The sequence below is a fragment of the Dicentrarchus labrax genome, unplaced genomic scaffold (assembly GCF_905237075.1).
Source record: "Dicentrarchus labrax unplaced genomic scaffold, dlabrax2021, whole genome shotgun sequence".
NCBI lineage: Eukaryota > Metazoa > Chordata > Actinopteri > Moronidae > Dicentrarchus > Dicentrarchus labrax.
Window position 1 is genome coordinate 8,633,025 of NW_026136724.1, and position 14,286 is coordinate 8,647,310.

Genomic DNA, 14,286 nt, shown 5'->3' on the forward strand with positions numbered 1-14,286 from the left:
ACAGAAAGGTTAAAAAAAAAAGGAAAATGGAGGAAAAGTGGATAAATATAAATGCAGAAAAAGAGAACAAAATGAGAATAGAGAAAATTCTTATTAGTGTCTTACCCTCATAAATATGTCTAAAGAAAAAAAAACAATCTAAGTAAGCATTAATCAGTCATAAACTAAAATGCATTACAGCATAGAACAAAATGAAACATCAGGGAACAAAACAAAGCAGAGGAGACATAATAGCATGTTCAAAACACTTAGTCAAGTCTAGCCTCATTAGCACCACCAAAGTGATGAAAATAGACAAGGAAATGGAGAACAGAAGGTGGTAGAGGAAAAGAGTTAGAGATTGATAAAGGAAGAAATGGGGTGGTGGGCTGTAGAAGGATTGAAATTAAGGAATTAGTATGTGATTTTAAGATTTAAGGTAGAAATGGAGAATTTGGAGGAAAATAGGGGGGCAGAAAGAAGAAAATGGGTGAAACGGAGGAAGTGAGAGAGGGAAAGGGCAAGAGGGCGAAGAAGAGGGTTAGATAAGAAAGTGCCTCAAAGCACAGACAAACAACAGCTTGAAAACCTCCTGACCCTCAAATGCATTACCGTCTTTTATATATCTGGTTGTGATTACATGACTGGAGGAGAACGAAGTAGAACTACAGGTAATCAAAGATAATAGGTAATACACTAATGGAAAAGTATTGAAGTGTTAAAGTTTCTTATAAAAGTTGAAACTATGGACGAACATACAGTGGAATATGAGTCTTACGTAAAGGAATTCATTCAAAGAATGTTAGCAATGCTAACTCATTTAGCTTGCAATTGTTTTTGAGGAACCTTGGACATATATGGCTTGATGAGCGGGTGGATGGATGGATAGATGGATGGGTGGATGGATAACCAAAAAGCAACTCGACAACTTTGCCAACACAGCCAAACATCAAGCAAATAGCAGGCCAGCTGACATTCTTTACTAATCCCACAGTAAGAAAGGCAGCTTGTCGGCTGTCTCAGTGCCATAAAGCGTTCTGACCCGGAGCCCATAGTTGCATAGTGCGAGAATAGACGTACAGGTCGCAGACTACGAATGTTAGAGGCACCATTCACCCTCTTACAACAAAGTGTAGCATCAAAATTATCCTGTAGCTGTTATTTTAAGGTAGAAAACTGGCTTTGCAAATGTTTCGAGATTGAACAAAAAAGAGCTACATTTAGAGGGATTGCGAAAGCTTTTAAATACGTGGAGGGAGCGAACATGGGAAGAGGCGTCCAAGTTGAAGATTTTTCAATTTGAGTGAAAGTTTTTGAGCTCAACTTTGTTCAGCCTCGGCGGTCGTGGCTGCTCACATCAACTACCTGCTCCATCTTCGGTTCACTCCATTCAATCCAAACATTGCTGGCTGTTGATTTTTGCCAGCAAATAAAAAAAAATAGATAAAAGATCAAATCTATAACTCCCTGTGTGGCAGGGAATTTGTCACTGGAAAAATGTAAAAAAAAGAGACTGAACAACTAAAAACAAACTGAATGTGTTGAATCATCAGTGCACTTAAAATGATGAGTCATCCCTTTAACAACAACAAACTTTGTGTTCCAAGCGAGCAATAATTGTATAAGTTGAGGGGTGGATATTGTGACAGACGTATAGAGAGACAAAGTAATGGGAATGAGCAGAATTGTGTTAAAGCAGCCAGACAGAGAGAGATGAAATAAAAAAAGGTGCGAGACATAGTTATAAAAGACAGAGAGACAAAATATAGAGAGAGAATACGTGTGAGAATAAGAACGAGATGAGGAAAAGTGAAAATAAGATGGCAACAAAGAGACGGAGAGAGAAAGTGAGAAATTGATGAGAGGTATAAAGAGATATTTGAGAAGTAGGTATAGAGACAGAAAATGCTACAAGGTGATTTTAAGAAAGACGGACAGAGAGAAGAAGCTGAAGAGAAAGGGGGAGAGAGAGAAGGAAGGGCAGTTGATTAAAGGAAGCAGCTTCAATAATGCAAATGTAATTACTTGTAGTGGCTCTCACACTTGCTTAGTACCTAACCGCATTAACACTGGGGGGTGGGGGGCGAAAGAAAGCCAGAGAGGTAGAGAAGCATAATTAAAAAAATTATAATAAAACATTAACAAAAAATATAAGTAGAACCAGACGGATGATGGGAATTGGAGTAGGAATGAAGAAGATGGAGAAACGGAGCCTGGCATGGTGTCATAGGGATAAATAAATTAATCTCTGCACACAAATGAGTATTTTCCAATCTCCAATTAATTTCAAAGCTACTGTAGCCTTTAGAACTGAAGTCATGGGTTGTTGGGGCTGCTCCGGTCAGTGAGCGGGTGTTTACCGGCAGGCTAACCGCTGTGTTTTGATATTGAGATGCTAAATCCATTCCTTCATATTAATAATGCACGCGTTATCAGATTCAATACATACACATAGTCCTCTCCAATACTCTTTTTCTTTTTTAAGCTGTGACGCTACAGCACTTTGGAAGTTGTTTCAGCAATTCTGGCGAGCTTAAGCTGCTCTCAGCTGGGTGCACATATACCATTATGTATTGTACTGCAGTGCAATATAAACAGTAAAAGTTTACAGGCCATGGACAATCGTATCTAAATGAGCTGCTTGGGTTTGCTGCAGTATTGTTGTGATTTTGGACCAAGATGCTTTGATATTATAGCCCGACTGATACTGGATTCATGAGGCAGATATTAACACAGTTTGGAATTTCTGCGTTGCAATATCTCATCACTTATTGGCCAACATACAAACCAATATTCTTCATTCGGAACCCTATTAGGTCACTAGTCCTCCTGGGGTCCACACAATAACAGTAAAAACAACCAACAATTTAAAATAAAAGCATCAATAGAATATATATATGTTATATACGTAAATATATATTTGCAATAAGCTAATATTAACCTATATATCAATCCAGCAATATTGTTGCTCAAAGTATTCATTTGAGAGCACAAATGAGTAAATCCTGTGCACCAATTATGATTTTTTTCCCCCTGTAGATAGGCAAGGAAATATGAACCAATTAATTGTGAGAGACAAAGGTGTCAGATGAGAAGTTGGAAGAAGAAGTAGTGACACATTTAGAAGCTATGGAAGGATGAAAGAAGTGTGAGATGCTAGATGGAGGAATTAAAAACAAAGGGGGAGAGAATGCGGTTTATACCCTGCCATCCACTGACGGACTCAGGAGGACACACACGCCTTGGTTCTGCTGAGCCTGAAGGACAACTGGAGCTGTTTATTGCTAAATGACTTCTCTCTCTGCCCCCCCCCCTCTTCTCCTCCCTGCTCTCTTTCTTTCTCTCTCCTCTCTCTCTCTCTCTCCTTCTCATTTTCTGTCTCCATACTTTGCCACATCAGCTGTTCTCCAGCCACACTGAAATGACCCCTCAAGGAAACGTAATCCTCGTTGTGTATGTGTGCGTCTGGCTGTACGCGCACACACACAAAATGCTTATGTGCCATTCTCACTTGTATTGTATTCTGCAAGTTCAACCAACCGACACTGCCCACTCCTGTGATCATATTCAGGTTCAGTTATTGTTTTCACATCCCCAAAAAAGTCCTAAAATATACATTCTCAGTTATATATTTAAATGTAGAAATGTATTTTGTCTTTTAAAAGTAAGCACAAACGTGATACATACTTACATCTGAATATTTATTGTGTTTGGGCAAATAGTGTTCTGTAATTCGCCTTAGATTTTGAAACTTTCACAAATTTCAGTGCACACTCCCAATGCAAAATATACACTGCAATCTATAAATAATGCTATATTCCGTTACCTAGTATTCCAGTACACTGTCCTGAATGACTTTGAGTCATGACGTCTGCATTGGGTCCTTCATCGGCTTGCACAGCATAATTTATCATTTAATTACCTCCTCTTGCTTCAAAGCCAAGATGTTCTTTACCGGATCTCAACAACTAGCTAATCTGTCCTCAGACTGGAGTGCACTTCATCGCTGGGTGCTAGGTGCTCAGTCCTTAATACATTTTTTTTAAGCCACTCTGGCCTGTCTCCAAACAGGAGTACTGGGGTTTCTCTACTGGCTAGCATGAATTAGTTAAGCTACACCCAGCAAGGCTAACGGGACAGAGAGCCTGAGAGTCACAGTGTTAATAAAAACAAGATAAGTGAAAGTAGAACATTTTGCAGCTAGTTAATACTTAAATAACCGTTTAAGAGATAACAGACTCGGTGTTTGTTTCCCTACATTTGACCGTGCATGTGGCTTTAAAAACATCACTCCTTCCATCTAATTTTCAAGGCTTGATAACCAGCTGGCATTATCCAGTCAAGAAGACGCACAGTTAATACTTGAAAGGGACAATAGTGAATAGAAACCTCAGCCATCAGACGAGAGCCATCAGCTCTTAGGAATATTCTAGTATTAAACCACTTCACACCAAATATGAGGCCGGGACCCATTCAAGGCTCACCTGTTATGTTCTTACAGCCACATTCACAGTCGGCGCTCTACTTTGTCTTCAAAGCCACAGCCGCACATGTTTTGTCATGCCAATGTTAGTTGGTTGGCCTATTTTCTCTATTTACTGTTGTTAAAGGTGGCTAAGGCTTTTGTGCGAGGTGTGAAATGGGCCCTGGCAAACACTTTAAATCTGTAATGACTACTGCACTTTTCTGAAAACGAATCCTCAAAGTGAAAATGTGAAATTTCAAACCCTTTGAGTGTGACTCACAGGTCAAATGGCTGCAAAACGTAAATGTGAAACAAATCATGTTTTCTCAACAAGGGATCAATTTCACAGCTTGTCTAAGAAATTACAGAGAAATCTGACAAATATTCCTGTAATAAAAATGTCTTTAGTTCTTGGTTTTGTTTTTATTTTTTCTGGTCATTCCTGGTTTGTGGGATACCCTTACAAGCCTGACCTTTGTACTTCTTGTTGTTGCTTTTAATGATTTATCTTTAAGGTTTGAAACCTATTTACCTGCATTCATTCACTTTGACAGTCAGCAAAATGCCTGAAGTATAAAAATAACATCACAGACCAACTATTTTTAAGTGTTTCTCACTGCTGTAGACTGGGCCTCGTCCATATTGACTCCGTCTACATTTTTCTTTTCCTCAGGACAACTATACATTTGCCCAGCCAGGCATCCAGAGGAAAGTCAAAGCCCTGGAGGAGCTGGTCAGCAGGATTGATGGTGAGTCATCTGCCTTGCCTCCATCCATCCATCCTTCCACCCATCCATAAAGTACTTTCTGCTCACAGCTCTGCCATTTTGACTTGATTTCCATTTACTTCTTCTTGCCTTGCCTGTATCTTGTCTTCTCTTCCTCCCTCGCTCACGCACATTGCCCTCTACCAACATTAACCAAGTCATTCTATTCATTTATCTAGAGGCCTGAGGAAGGCTCCCTATAGCTCCTAAATATGTGTATGTAGCAGAGAGGAGGAAGGGGGAGGGGGGGCACTGATCGGCAAAACATTGCCCTAATGTAGATTTTGTTCCTTAACTTTGACTTACAGTTTTCTTAACACTTGAATTCTTGTGTTAGAACTAGATACACACAAGGAAGTAATATTTGCTTTCACACCTCGATTCTTCTGCTGTTTGCGTCAGTTAGTAATTACACGACACTGCGATACCGTCTCGCTAATTTTCATTCCACCCAGCTGCCGGGGAAATGTGTACGGGTTGGTGATTATTAGCGCAAAAACAATGGCCTGCTGAGGGCTGGAAGTCAATGTGTGCACGCGAGTGTACTCAAACACAGCTCGGTGACATTTCTCACACACACACGCACACACACACACACACACACACACACACACACACACACACACACACTTGCGACGTAGTGTTAATTAGCAATGCTGCTTTTTCTTCTGTTTCCCCCTTCTCCTTTTCATTTTGTCTAAACAATAAATGTATAAAATATAGTATTAATATATAGTTTTCTATCCAAACTTACTGTTGTCACTTAAAACGCTTGTAGCATTTGTAGGAGCGCCACGATGCACTGTGCAAAACAAGGCTTTGTACAATGGTCATGTTCTAGGCTAACCTTGGTGCTGTCCGACTATCCTGTCACCCGCTCTGTCAGCCAGAGGGAGGGCAGGACTCGCCCGCTGCATTCAAATGGATGGGGAGAGAGAGAGTGCATAAGTTTTTGTGTGTGTGTGTGTGTGTGTGTGTGTCTGTGTGTCTGTGTCTGTGTGTGTGTCTGTGTGTGTGTCAGAAAAAGTGACTGTGCATATGTTTGTTTGCATGGGTGATTGTGACTCAAGTCGCTCATAGACAGGTAGGGTGTGTAACAGTGGTGAAACTGATATACTGTAAGTGTGTGTGTACCTGTGCTTTTGAGAAGACTGCATGTTAGATTGCACATATGGAAAAGAAAAGAAAAGAAAATTGAAGAGAAGTCCTCCCACTTCTCCCGAGCGCCACCACACCCCAGCAAAGACATAAAAAATGAGTCGACATTTTTACTGTATCTTATTCCATAAGTGCCCTGTCATCATAGTTGGGGCAGAGCCATTTTATACCTCGCTAGCTTGACATTACCCCCCTCTAATGAGATCACAGATAGCTTTTATCTTGTGTTACAGGATTGTTTTTCCCCCTCGACATAGCATCTGTTTTGGGAACAATGGCCTCTCATCATCTCTTCCAAAATTACCTATCAGCGCTTATCAGATGCAGGGTTATCCAGAGTGTTGTGCAGTGTGATAAAGGGCGGGGTCCTGTCTGTTCACAACAGGCAGCTGTTTTGACAACTAGTGCAGGTTTGCCAATATTTTATTCCTGATATTTGTTGAAAAGTTGTAGAATCAGATTTTATGTTAATTGTTTTTGGTTCTTTATTGTTTTTTTCTGGATGTTAATGTTTCCTTTTGAGATTACCAATCCTTTACATTACTGGTGGTACTTAATCTTGCAGCTCATTCATTTTACATCTGTTGGACAAAACTTGTTGCAAAATGAACAAATCTATTATTCTCCATTAGCTCATGTAACCTTCCAAAAAAGGCAAAATAAAATGCTTTAGTTGTTGCTATGGGGACTTAAAGGTATTAGGTATTATATCAGTTGGGTACTTGATACAGAGACATTAGTGGTTGATGGAGAATTTGCTAAGGCAATGGGAAGTGAGACAAAGGATGGTGCGAAGGAAGGCGCTTGTGATGTTTTTGACCTTCGCTCAGTGTTTCATTGCATTATTGTTTGCAGTACTGGGTCACTTGGGAGAGGACATTGCTGATCCGTCTGTCTCGCAACACTTTCTCTGTCACCTTCTCTTTGCTTCTTTTAAAATGACTGCATCTAGCTCCTCCTACAGTATATATCTGTCAGATAGAGGGAAAACACACATATACTGTGCACTCGCAGAGAGGGAAAGAAAGATAACGTTAAGGGTTTTTATGATCACATTCTCACCATCCATTACCACTATATCTTTTAGCACAGTGGGGGAGAAAAAGAAGAAAAAAAAAGACTGGATTTGTGCCATGAAGCCTCAGCCGTTTTTAAACAATGTTCTTCCTCTTCTCCTTCATCTCGCCATTTTCCTTCCCTGTTGTTTTTTACATACCCTTTGAAAGGCATATTTGATGGTAGGGATGAAGTGATGCTGTTGGATACCCAGAAAAACATTCATTTCTAACACATAAGTACAGTATATACGAATCTATGATGTTATTTCTCTGTATTTCCTTACGCTATAATTGGGTGTGTCAAAGACAGCATATATATTATCAAACTGAATTTAAAGTGCATGATTTCAAGAGATAATAAATCACAAGGTTTCCAGGATACGGTTTAATACTAATAATTTCTCTAGTTTAAGTCCTGTAATATGTGGGAAAACATTCCCTTCTCTCTCAAGTGTTGACTGATGTCCCTTTAACAAGGGCATTTCTCAAGTAAGCATCAACAATCAACTTACCCAGTACCCTGACGGCACAGCCATCGGGAGCAATTTGGGATTTCTACATCTTGCCCAAGGATACTTTGCCTGGAAATCGATCCAAAAACCCTACGATACTAGACGACCCGCTCCAGCACCTGAGCCTCAGCCGCCCCGCAAAAAAGATACTTTTATCATAAAGCATTTTCTGCGGTTTGTTAGATGTTCAATTTGGATATAAGTCACATGAATTCAGCCCTATAATGTTACCTCTAATTGAACTTGAAGAAAGGAGGCCCAAAAAACTGCAAGGATTAGTTAAAAATGATAAAAAATCAAAGCTGTTTATGTCTTTACTTTGAAATCAGTGAGGGGACATTGTTGGGAGGCTTTTACTTTGAAATTTCTTTGTTTCTCTCTCTCTCTCTCTCTCTGCCTGGCCCTCCCTCAGACTCCCCCTCTCTGTAATTATCCTACTTGTAATAAGTGACGCTAACTCCCATTAGCCTTGCTTGATGCTAGCACGTGTACCTCCTCAAAAGACAAGCCACTTTGTTGGCATGCCTGTAATGTTCCTCTGATCTCTTTATCTCTCCCTTATCTCTTTCTGTGTATTTGTTGCATGCAAGTGCATTAGCACAAGTTCATCAACATGCAAATTGCCCAAAGGTGAATTTATTTATGTAAATGAGAGGCCGCTCTGGCAGCGCACACTCTGAGCCTGAATTGTGTAAAAAGGCTGGTAGCTGGGTTGTGAGACTATATTGCATAATGAAAGGCAGAAAAAAGGCTACAGTGTGTTTTTATGGGTTTGAAAAAGAACAGTAAGATAATTTGCCTTTCTGTAGCAGCAGTTGCTTTTTGAAGTGGATATGCATTATGTGTGCAGGATATTTAGTCTGCTCCAGTTCTGTTTGTTTAATGCGTTGTTCTGGGGCTGAATTTATGTATAAATTCACATTCTAGGTGTGTGTGTTGCCAACAGTAACTTTACATTTAAGCTACTTAACATACTGTATGTTGCACATTTCCAAGCATTTTGGATGCATTTATTTAAAGAAATTCACACGTGCCTTACACTACACTATATATAAAAAAAGATTCTACACCAAATCTTGTAGGAAGTTGATGGAAATGTGAAAGTTTTGTCACTACAGTGCCATCTTTCGACTGTTGTCCCTTTAGGTCTTTTCTGACAGAGTATGGTAATTTTTTCTTACTCTGGGCTGCTGCACATCTTAAAAAATAGGATGGGTTTCGTCTTTGGATGATGCAGTTTAGACATTGGCCTATTGCCATTACTGTTTGTTATTAATGATTCTTTTGAGAATTATTTACAATTTGTATATAGTCCAATACTGTACAGATATTCTATCAGTTTCCTTATTTCCCATCTGTATCTATCGGTATCTGTACTGGCATCGAAATCTTTTTAAACGATAACGCAGCCCTGCTTGCAATTGTGTTGCGTTGGTTAAATGTATTAGTCCTCATCTATAAGCTTTCTCTCAAGGTTGTGAGGAAGTCAGATCAGAATCCCCTGACTCTACTCTGAATTAAACTGTAACATTGAAAGACCATTGTACTGAGGAAAGCTTAAGGTCATATCTTAAACATCTGAATGAATGCTTGCTTGAATCAACTTTGTCAGGAGGTCAGGAACTGTTGTTCTGTTTACTTGATGGTATACAAGGCGAAAATGAGAGAACAGCCATGTTGAGGTCTTCTCTCCATGCTGCATGAAGTAAACAGTTTTGATTCGTCACACCGGGTCTGTAATTCTTCAGAGAACTAACAACTCTCAATATTTTAGAAGAATTTCTCCAACAAAGGGTACTGACTTTTTCCCTGGGACATGCAGCTTCAGCCTCAGTCTTTAAGCACAATATCATATATGTAACCATTAAGTGCATTAAGACCCCTCACAGGGTACATGTTTTAAAACAAGTCAGCTGGAAACGGTTTGACAGGCATAGCAACAGTAACTAGTGATGGTGACGATTAGCAAACTATCAATTATTTCCAAAGAAAAAGACCAGAGACCAAATATTGTGTATGCACACAGTGTTGATTGACTTAGTGTGCAAAATTCTGGTTACGGAACAAAGAGGACCCTGTTGCCTGATTTCTATCTTGAATAGTATTTGTTTAAATCTGCTAAGGTTGGCAAGAGTAAAATAAAAGAGAGGGGTAAATGGGATTTGAAGGCTACAGTGCAATGAGTACATTCTGTTTCGTATAGAGAGAGAGAGATCAATTGGAATAGTTGAAAAAAAATGCCAGTAGGAGAGGAAGAGAAAAAAAAAAAGTGCAACTGTAATTACGTTTTGCACCAAGGAGAGCATGAAGTCAGGCCGAATTGGCCTCGTCAGCAGAATCCTGGGAGCCCCTCACTAGTCACTGTACGACCTCTGACCTCCTGCTGTCCACCCGCACTTCACCAGCCATGGGCTACAGTCCACTGTGAGCGGCGGACTAGCTGGCATCATGGCCTCCGTCCTAAACTTTAACCAGCAGTAGGAACGAAGACAAGACTCATCAGTCAATCAGTGTCTATGAGAGATGTCATCCTCAACCTCCCTCAGCCTCCATAACTACTCTACCCAGCATGCTGAGCACTGTGCCAGCTGGACAGCAGCCCGCGGTTAAAAAGTCACAAGTTTTAGCGCTTCAGTTCATTGTGGGTTTTTTTTCCCCCTGTTGTTCTTTTTTTTGGTATAATTTTTAATCTCTCCTCTCCTCTCCTCTCCTCCCACTGTGATAACTCCTCATGACAAATGACTCTCCCTTCCACCACTCCCCCATCGTGCACCTCTTCCTCTCTGTGTTTGGTGAAGTTGCTAATATTAGGCAGAGCAAGTTCATTAGTGTAATTTAACATTGTCTAAAGTTGTTCCACTCTCTCCCTCTCTGTTTGGCAGCTAGCTAAGATCTGTCACCGTGATGCATTCACCGTTAATGAGCTTGCCTTGTTTATGCTTTTACAGCAGCATGTGATAATTAAACTGCAGAGAGGAGTGTGAAATAATCGCTTTGTGTTTACTTCGCGCCCTGCTCATGTGGCGGAGTGTGTGCGCCATTGTCAAACATGCATGTGCGAGCAAAGGGAGGCAGGTATCATTCAAGTGGTTGCTGTGTGTACTTGAGAGTAATAATGTATGTGTTCTTGGCTGGAAAGATTTTACATAATATTTGAGCAATTAAAGCTTTATTAAACCTGTGTTTGGGTGTGTGTGTATGTGCTTGTCAGTCAGCGCTGATTAAGAGCAGAGTGTGAGAGAAGAGGATGCTATAGTTCCTCCCTAACTGGCTTTTCTCATAGATTCTCTGACAGCTCTTTAATTACAGCTCTATTATGAAGAGTGTGGGTGTGGGTGTGAGTGTGTGTGTGTGTGTGTGAGAGAGAGAGAGAGAATGAGTGTCATGGGTTTGATGACTATGAAATAGGGAGTCGCTGAATACTGAGTGGTATTTTTAATCTTTTGTTATGTAAAGAAGCATTAAACAAACATTTATCAAGAACAGAGAAGAGAACAAAGGCAGCCACTGTCAGTGTCACAGCCCCATATGCAGCAAATTTCCAACTGACGTTTCTTCCTCTCATCCATTCTTCTCAGCCGGTGTTCGTGCCAGCCTGCCAGACTATGACACTGACACTGACACTGGCATTGGAACTCCACGTTGAGACCGTGTTTGAGACCGTATTGAGACGGCCTGATGCATCGCGGTCCTCTCTGTGTGTAGTTTGTTGGAAGTGAGAGAATATAATCCAAACCAATTATGGGAAGAGAAAACAAAACACATTTTATGGGTATAAGGAGACAGATGTGGACATCCAATAGCCAGCTGATGTTTGTGTTTAGAAAAACAAAGTGCCGACTTAGCTGATGATTATATTCAGCTATTTTTTTGTGTGTGTGTTCTCAGCTGTTGTTGATACCAAAGTTAAATTCCAGTAACGTGCACAGAAAAATCCAGAAAGACCAAAAACAACTATAAATAAAATACAAGTACTAACCCTGAAGCCGAAGCCTGATGTAGCTTGTTTTCTATCCATTGTGTTTCAAGAGCTTTTTAAAACCCATCAATGAGCTATACAGGGTCAAATCTTCCCTCATTGCTAGGAACATGGGCGCTGTTTATGTTCCATCCACCACACACACACACACACACACACACACACACACACACACACACACAACACACACACACACACACACACACACACACACACACACACACACACACACACACACCACCACTCCGGTGTGGGAAATGCCAACAACTGCACCAAGCCTGCATTAATACACTGAGAAAAATAGTTCCAAACAAATCCTCTGTTTACTGTGTTTTGAGAAATGTTATGAGTAATGAGTAAGGTTGCTACAGTGCCCCAGCGGTTTTAAGTAGATATTTAGCCTTTTTTAAAAAAAAATGAAAGTGTATTTTCTGTGAAGATTTAAATCTTCAGTAGAAACAAATGGGTGTGGGGCTAAAGGCCACAGACAGGCTGAGGAAGTCATATGTATGGTACTGGTCTTTGCATTGGATTTCTTCAAAATAACAGAAAATAGACTGTTAAAATGAAAGGACTGGTTTTGTTTGAATCCTCCTCATGCCAAAGTCTCTAATGTCACAGTGATGACTGCTAATTCTCTGTCCAATAAAGCAGAAATTCTTCACTTAATTTCATGTGTTTCTAGGCCCTTCTCTGCCTGAAATTTGGCAGTGGCAGCCTAGATAAACTAATCACCAAATTACAGTAAAGGCACACTGGGACATGATTAATATTTCAGAGGTGAGTAATCAAATATTTGCCTGTCTCATAAAAAAACTGAAAAGAAATATTTTGAAATGTGTCTGTTTTGGCAGAGTTTAATTATGGGTTGGACCATAAGTGTGCCTAAAAACTGTAGCTATTCATGACTAATTAATATTGAGAAAGAGGGTGAAAAATATGCTTTGTATAGCATTAAAATCAGTGTTGGGCTTGTGCAGTATTAAAATCACCCCACTTCCACTTGTGACAAAAGAGATAAATTGCCACAATTTTCTTAAATCCTCACAGGGACTTGAGGAGGTTTTGCACTGACTGACCTTGTACGACATAAATCGACAAAAATACACTTTTAATCTACTCCTACTGGAAGCAATAATGTCAAAGAAATAATAAAAACACACTCTGCGCTTTACATAAACATGGCTTCTGTCCTCACCTCTAGATGCTATTGACCTACGCTATATGCACTCCGTTCCTCACCGGACTGACGTGCAATTGCTTCGGAGCTTCATTTAACAATGAATACGCTTCCTTTTTTTCATCTCAGTTTGGTGTGTAGCTTTTCTCAGACAATTCTGATAGCGCTGTAATTGCATCTCTATTATGAGGAAGAGGCTATGTGCGTGATGGTTGCGTGCGTGCGTGCGTGCGTGCGTGCGTGCGTGCATTTGACACTGACTGCGGTAGTTATTAAGAGAGAGGGGAGTTATGAAAGAATCTGTCCATCTACACAGTAGTTACTGTCACCATTACTATAGACAGAGCCTAATTGAATTTCTGTCCTTGCAGACATATGCATCGCTGATGTTTTTATTTTGCTGGTCTTCACTCAAATATAGATGCAATCCTTAATCAATGTGTGATGTTGTGTTTAAAAAGAAGCGATTATTATTATTTTGACAGAGTCCGTGCACCGCCACATGCAGCAGTACGAGGTGGAGTACCTGCAGTTTGCCTTCCGCTGGATGAACAACCTCCTGATGAGGGAGCTGCCACTACGCTGCACGATCAGACTGTGGGACACCTACCAGGTACACACACACACACACTCGCACACATACACACTCTATTGTTATTGTGCTTCTTGTTGTCTGTCCATTTCTATCTATCAGGCTCTGCATGTGATCTCAGAAACGGGGATTTTCTCTGATAATGACATCTATGATTGCCTCAGAAGTGGGGCTTTTGTAATTCCTACCTACCATTATATCCCAGCCAACCCTAGTGGCATGATGCAACATAATACAGATATTTTTATATTTTTAATCATGGCAGGTTTCTCTATGATAGTCCTAATTCTACAGAGCGTATAATACAGGCTGACTCTGAATGCTCAGCCCCATCACGAAGCCATGCAACAGATACATTTACACTTTAGCTGTTAGTTTAACAGGATGATTTGATCAGTTCAGTGTAAGCACAACACATATGGCGTGAGAAAGTGCTGGGTTGATGTATAGTAGTAATGCAAGGAACGCACAAAAAGGATGCAAGGAAGTAAAGGTTTAAAAAACCTTTCTGCAGACGATTTGTGGGCGAGGGATTGTAAAGGATTAGTTAATTCAGGAGTGAAACAAAGATGTCAGTAGACCCTTTCAAACATGAA

General features: G+C 40.3%; 1 protein-coding gene across 2 annotated transcripts in view; it reads left to right on the forward strand.

Moving 5' to 3' along the window:
• tbc1d22a (TBC1 domain family, member 22a) overlaps window positions 1–14,286 on the forward strand; it is a 112,444-nt gene that overhangs the window by 65,811 nt on the left and 32,347 nt on the right. For both annotated transcript variants that reach the window (XM_051391882.1, XM_051391881.1), the window contains exons 11-12: window positions 5,118–5,193; window positions 13,584–13,711. In XM_051391882.1, coding sequence (XP_051247842.1) covers window positions 5,118–5,193; window positions 13,584–13,711 — 204 coding nt within the window. The remainder of the gene's footprint in view (window positions 1–5,117; window positions 5,194–13,583; window positions 13,712–14,286) is intronic.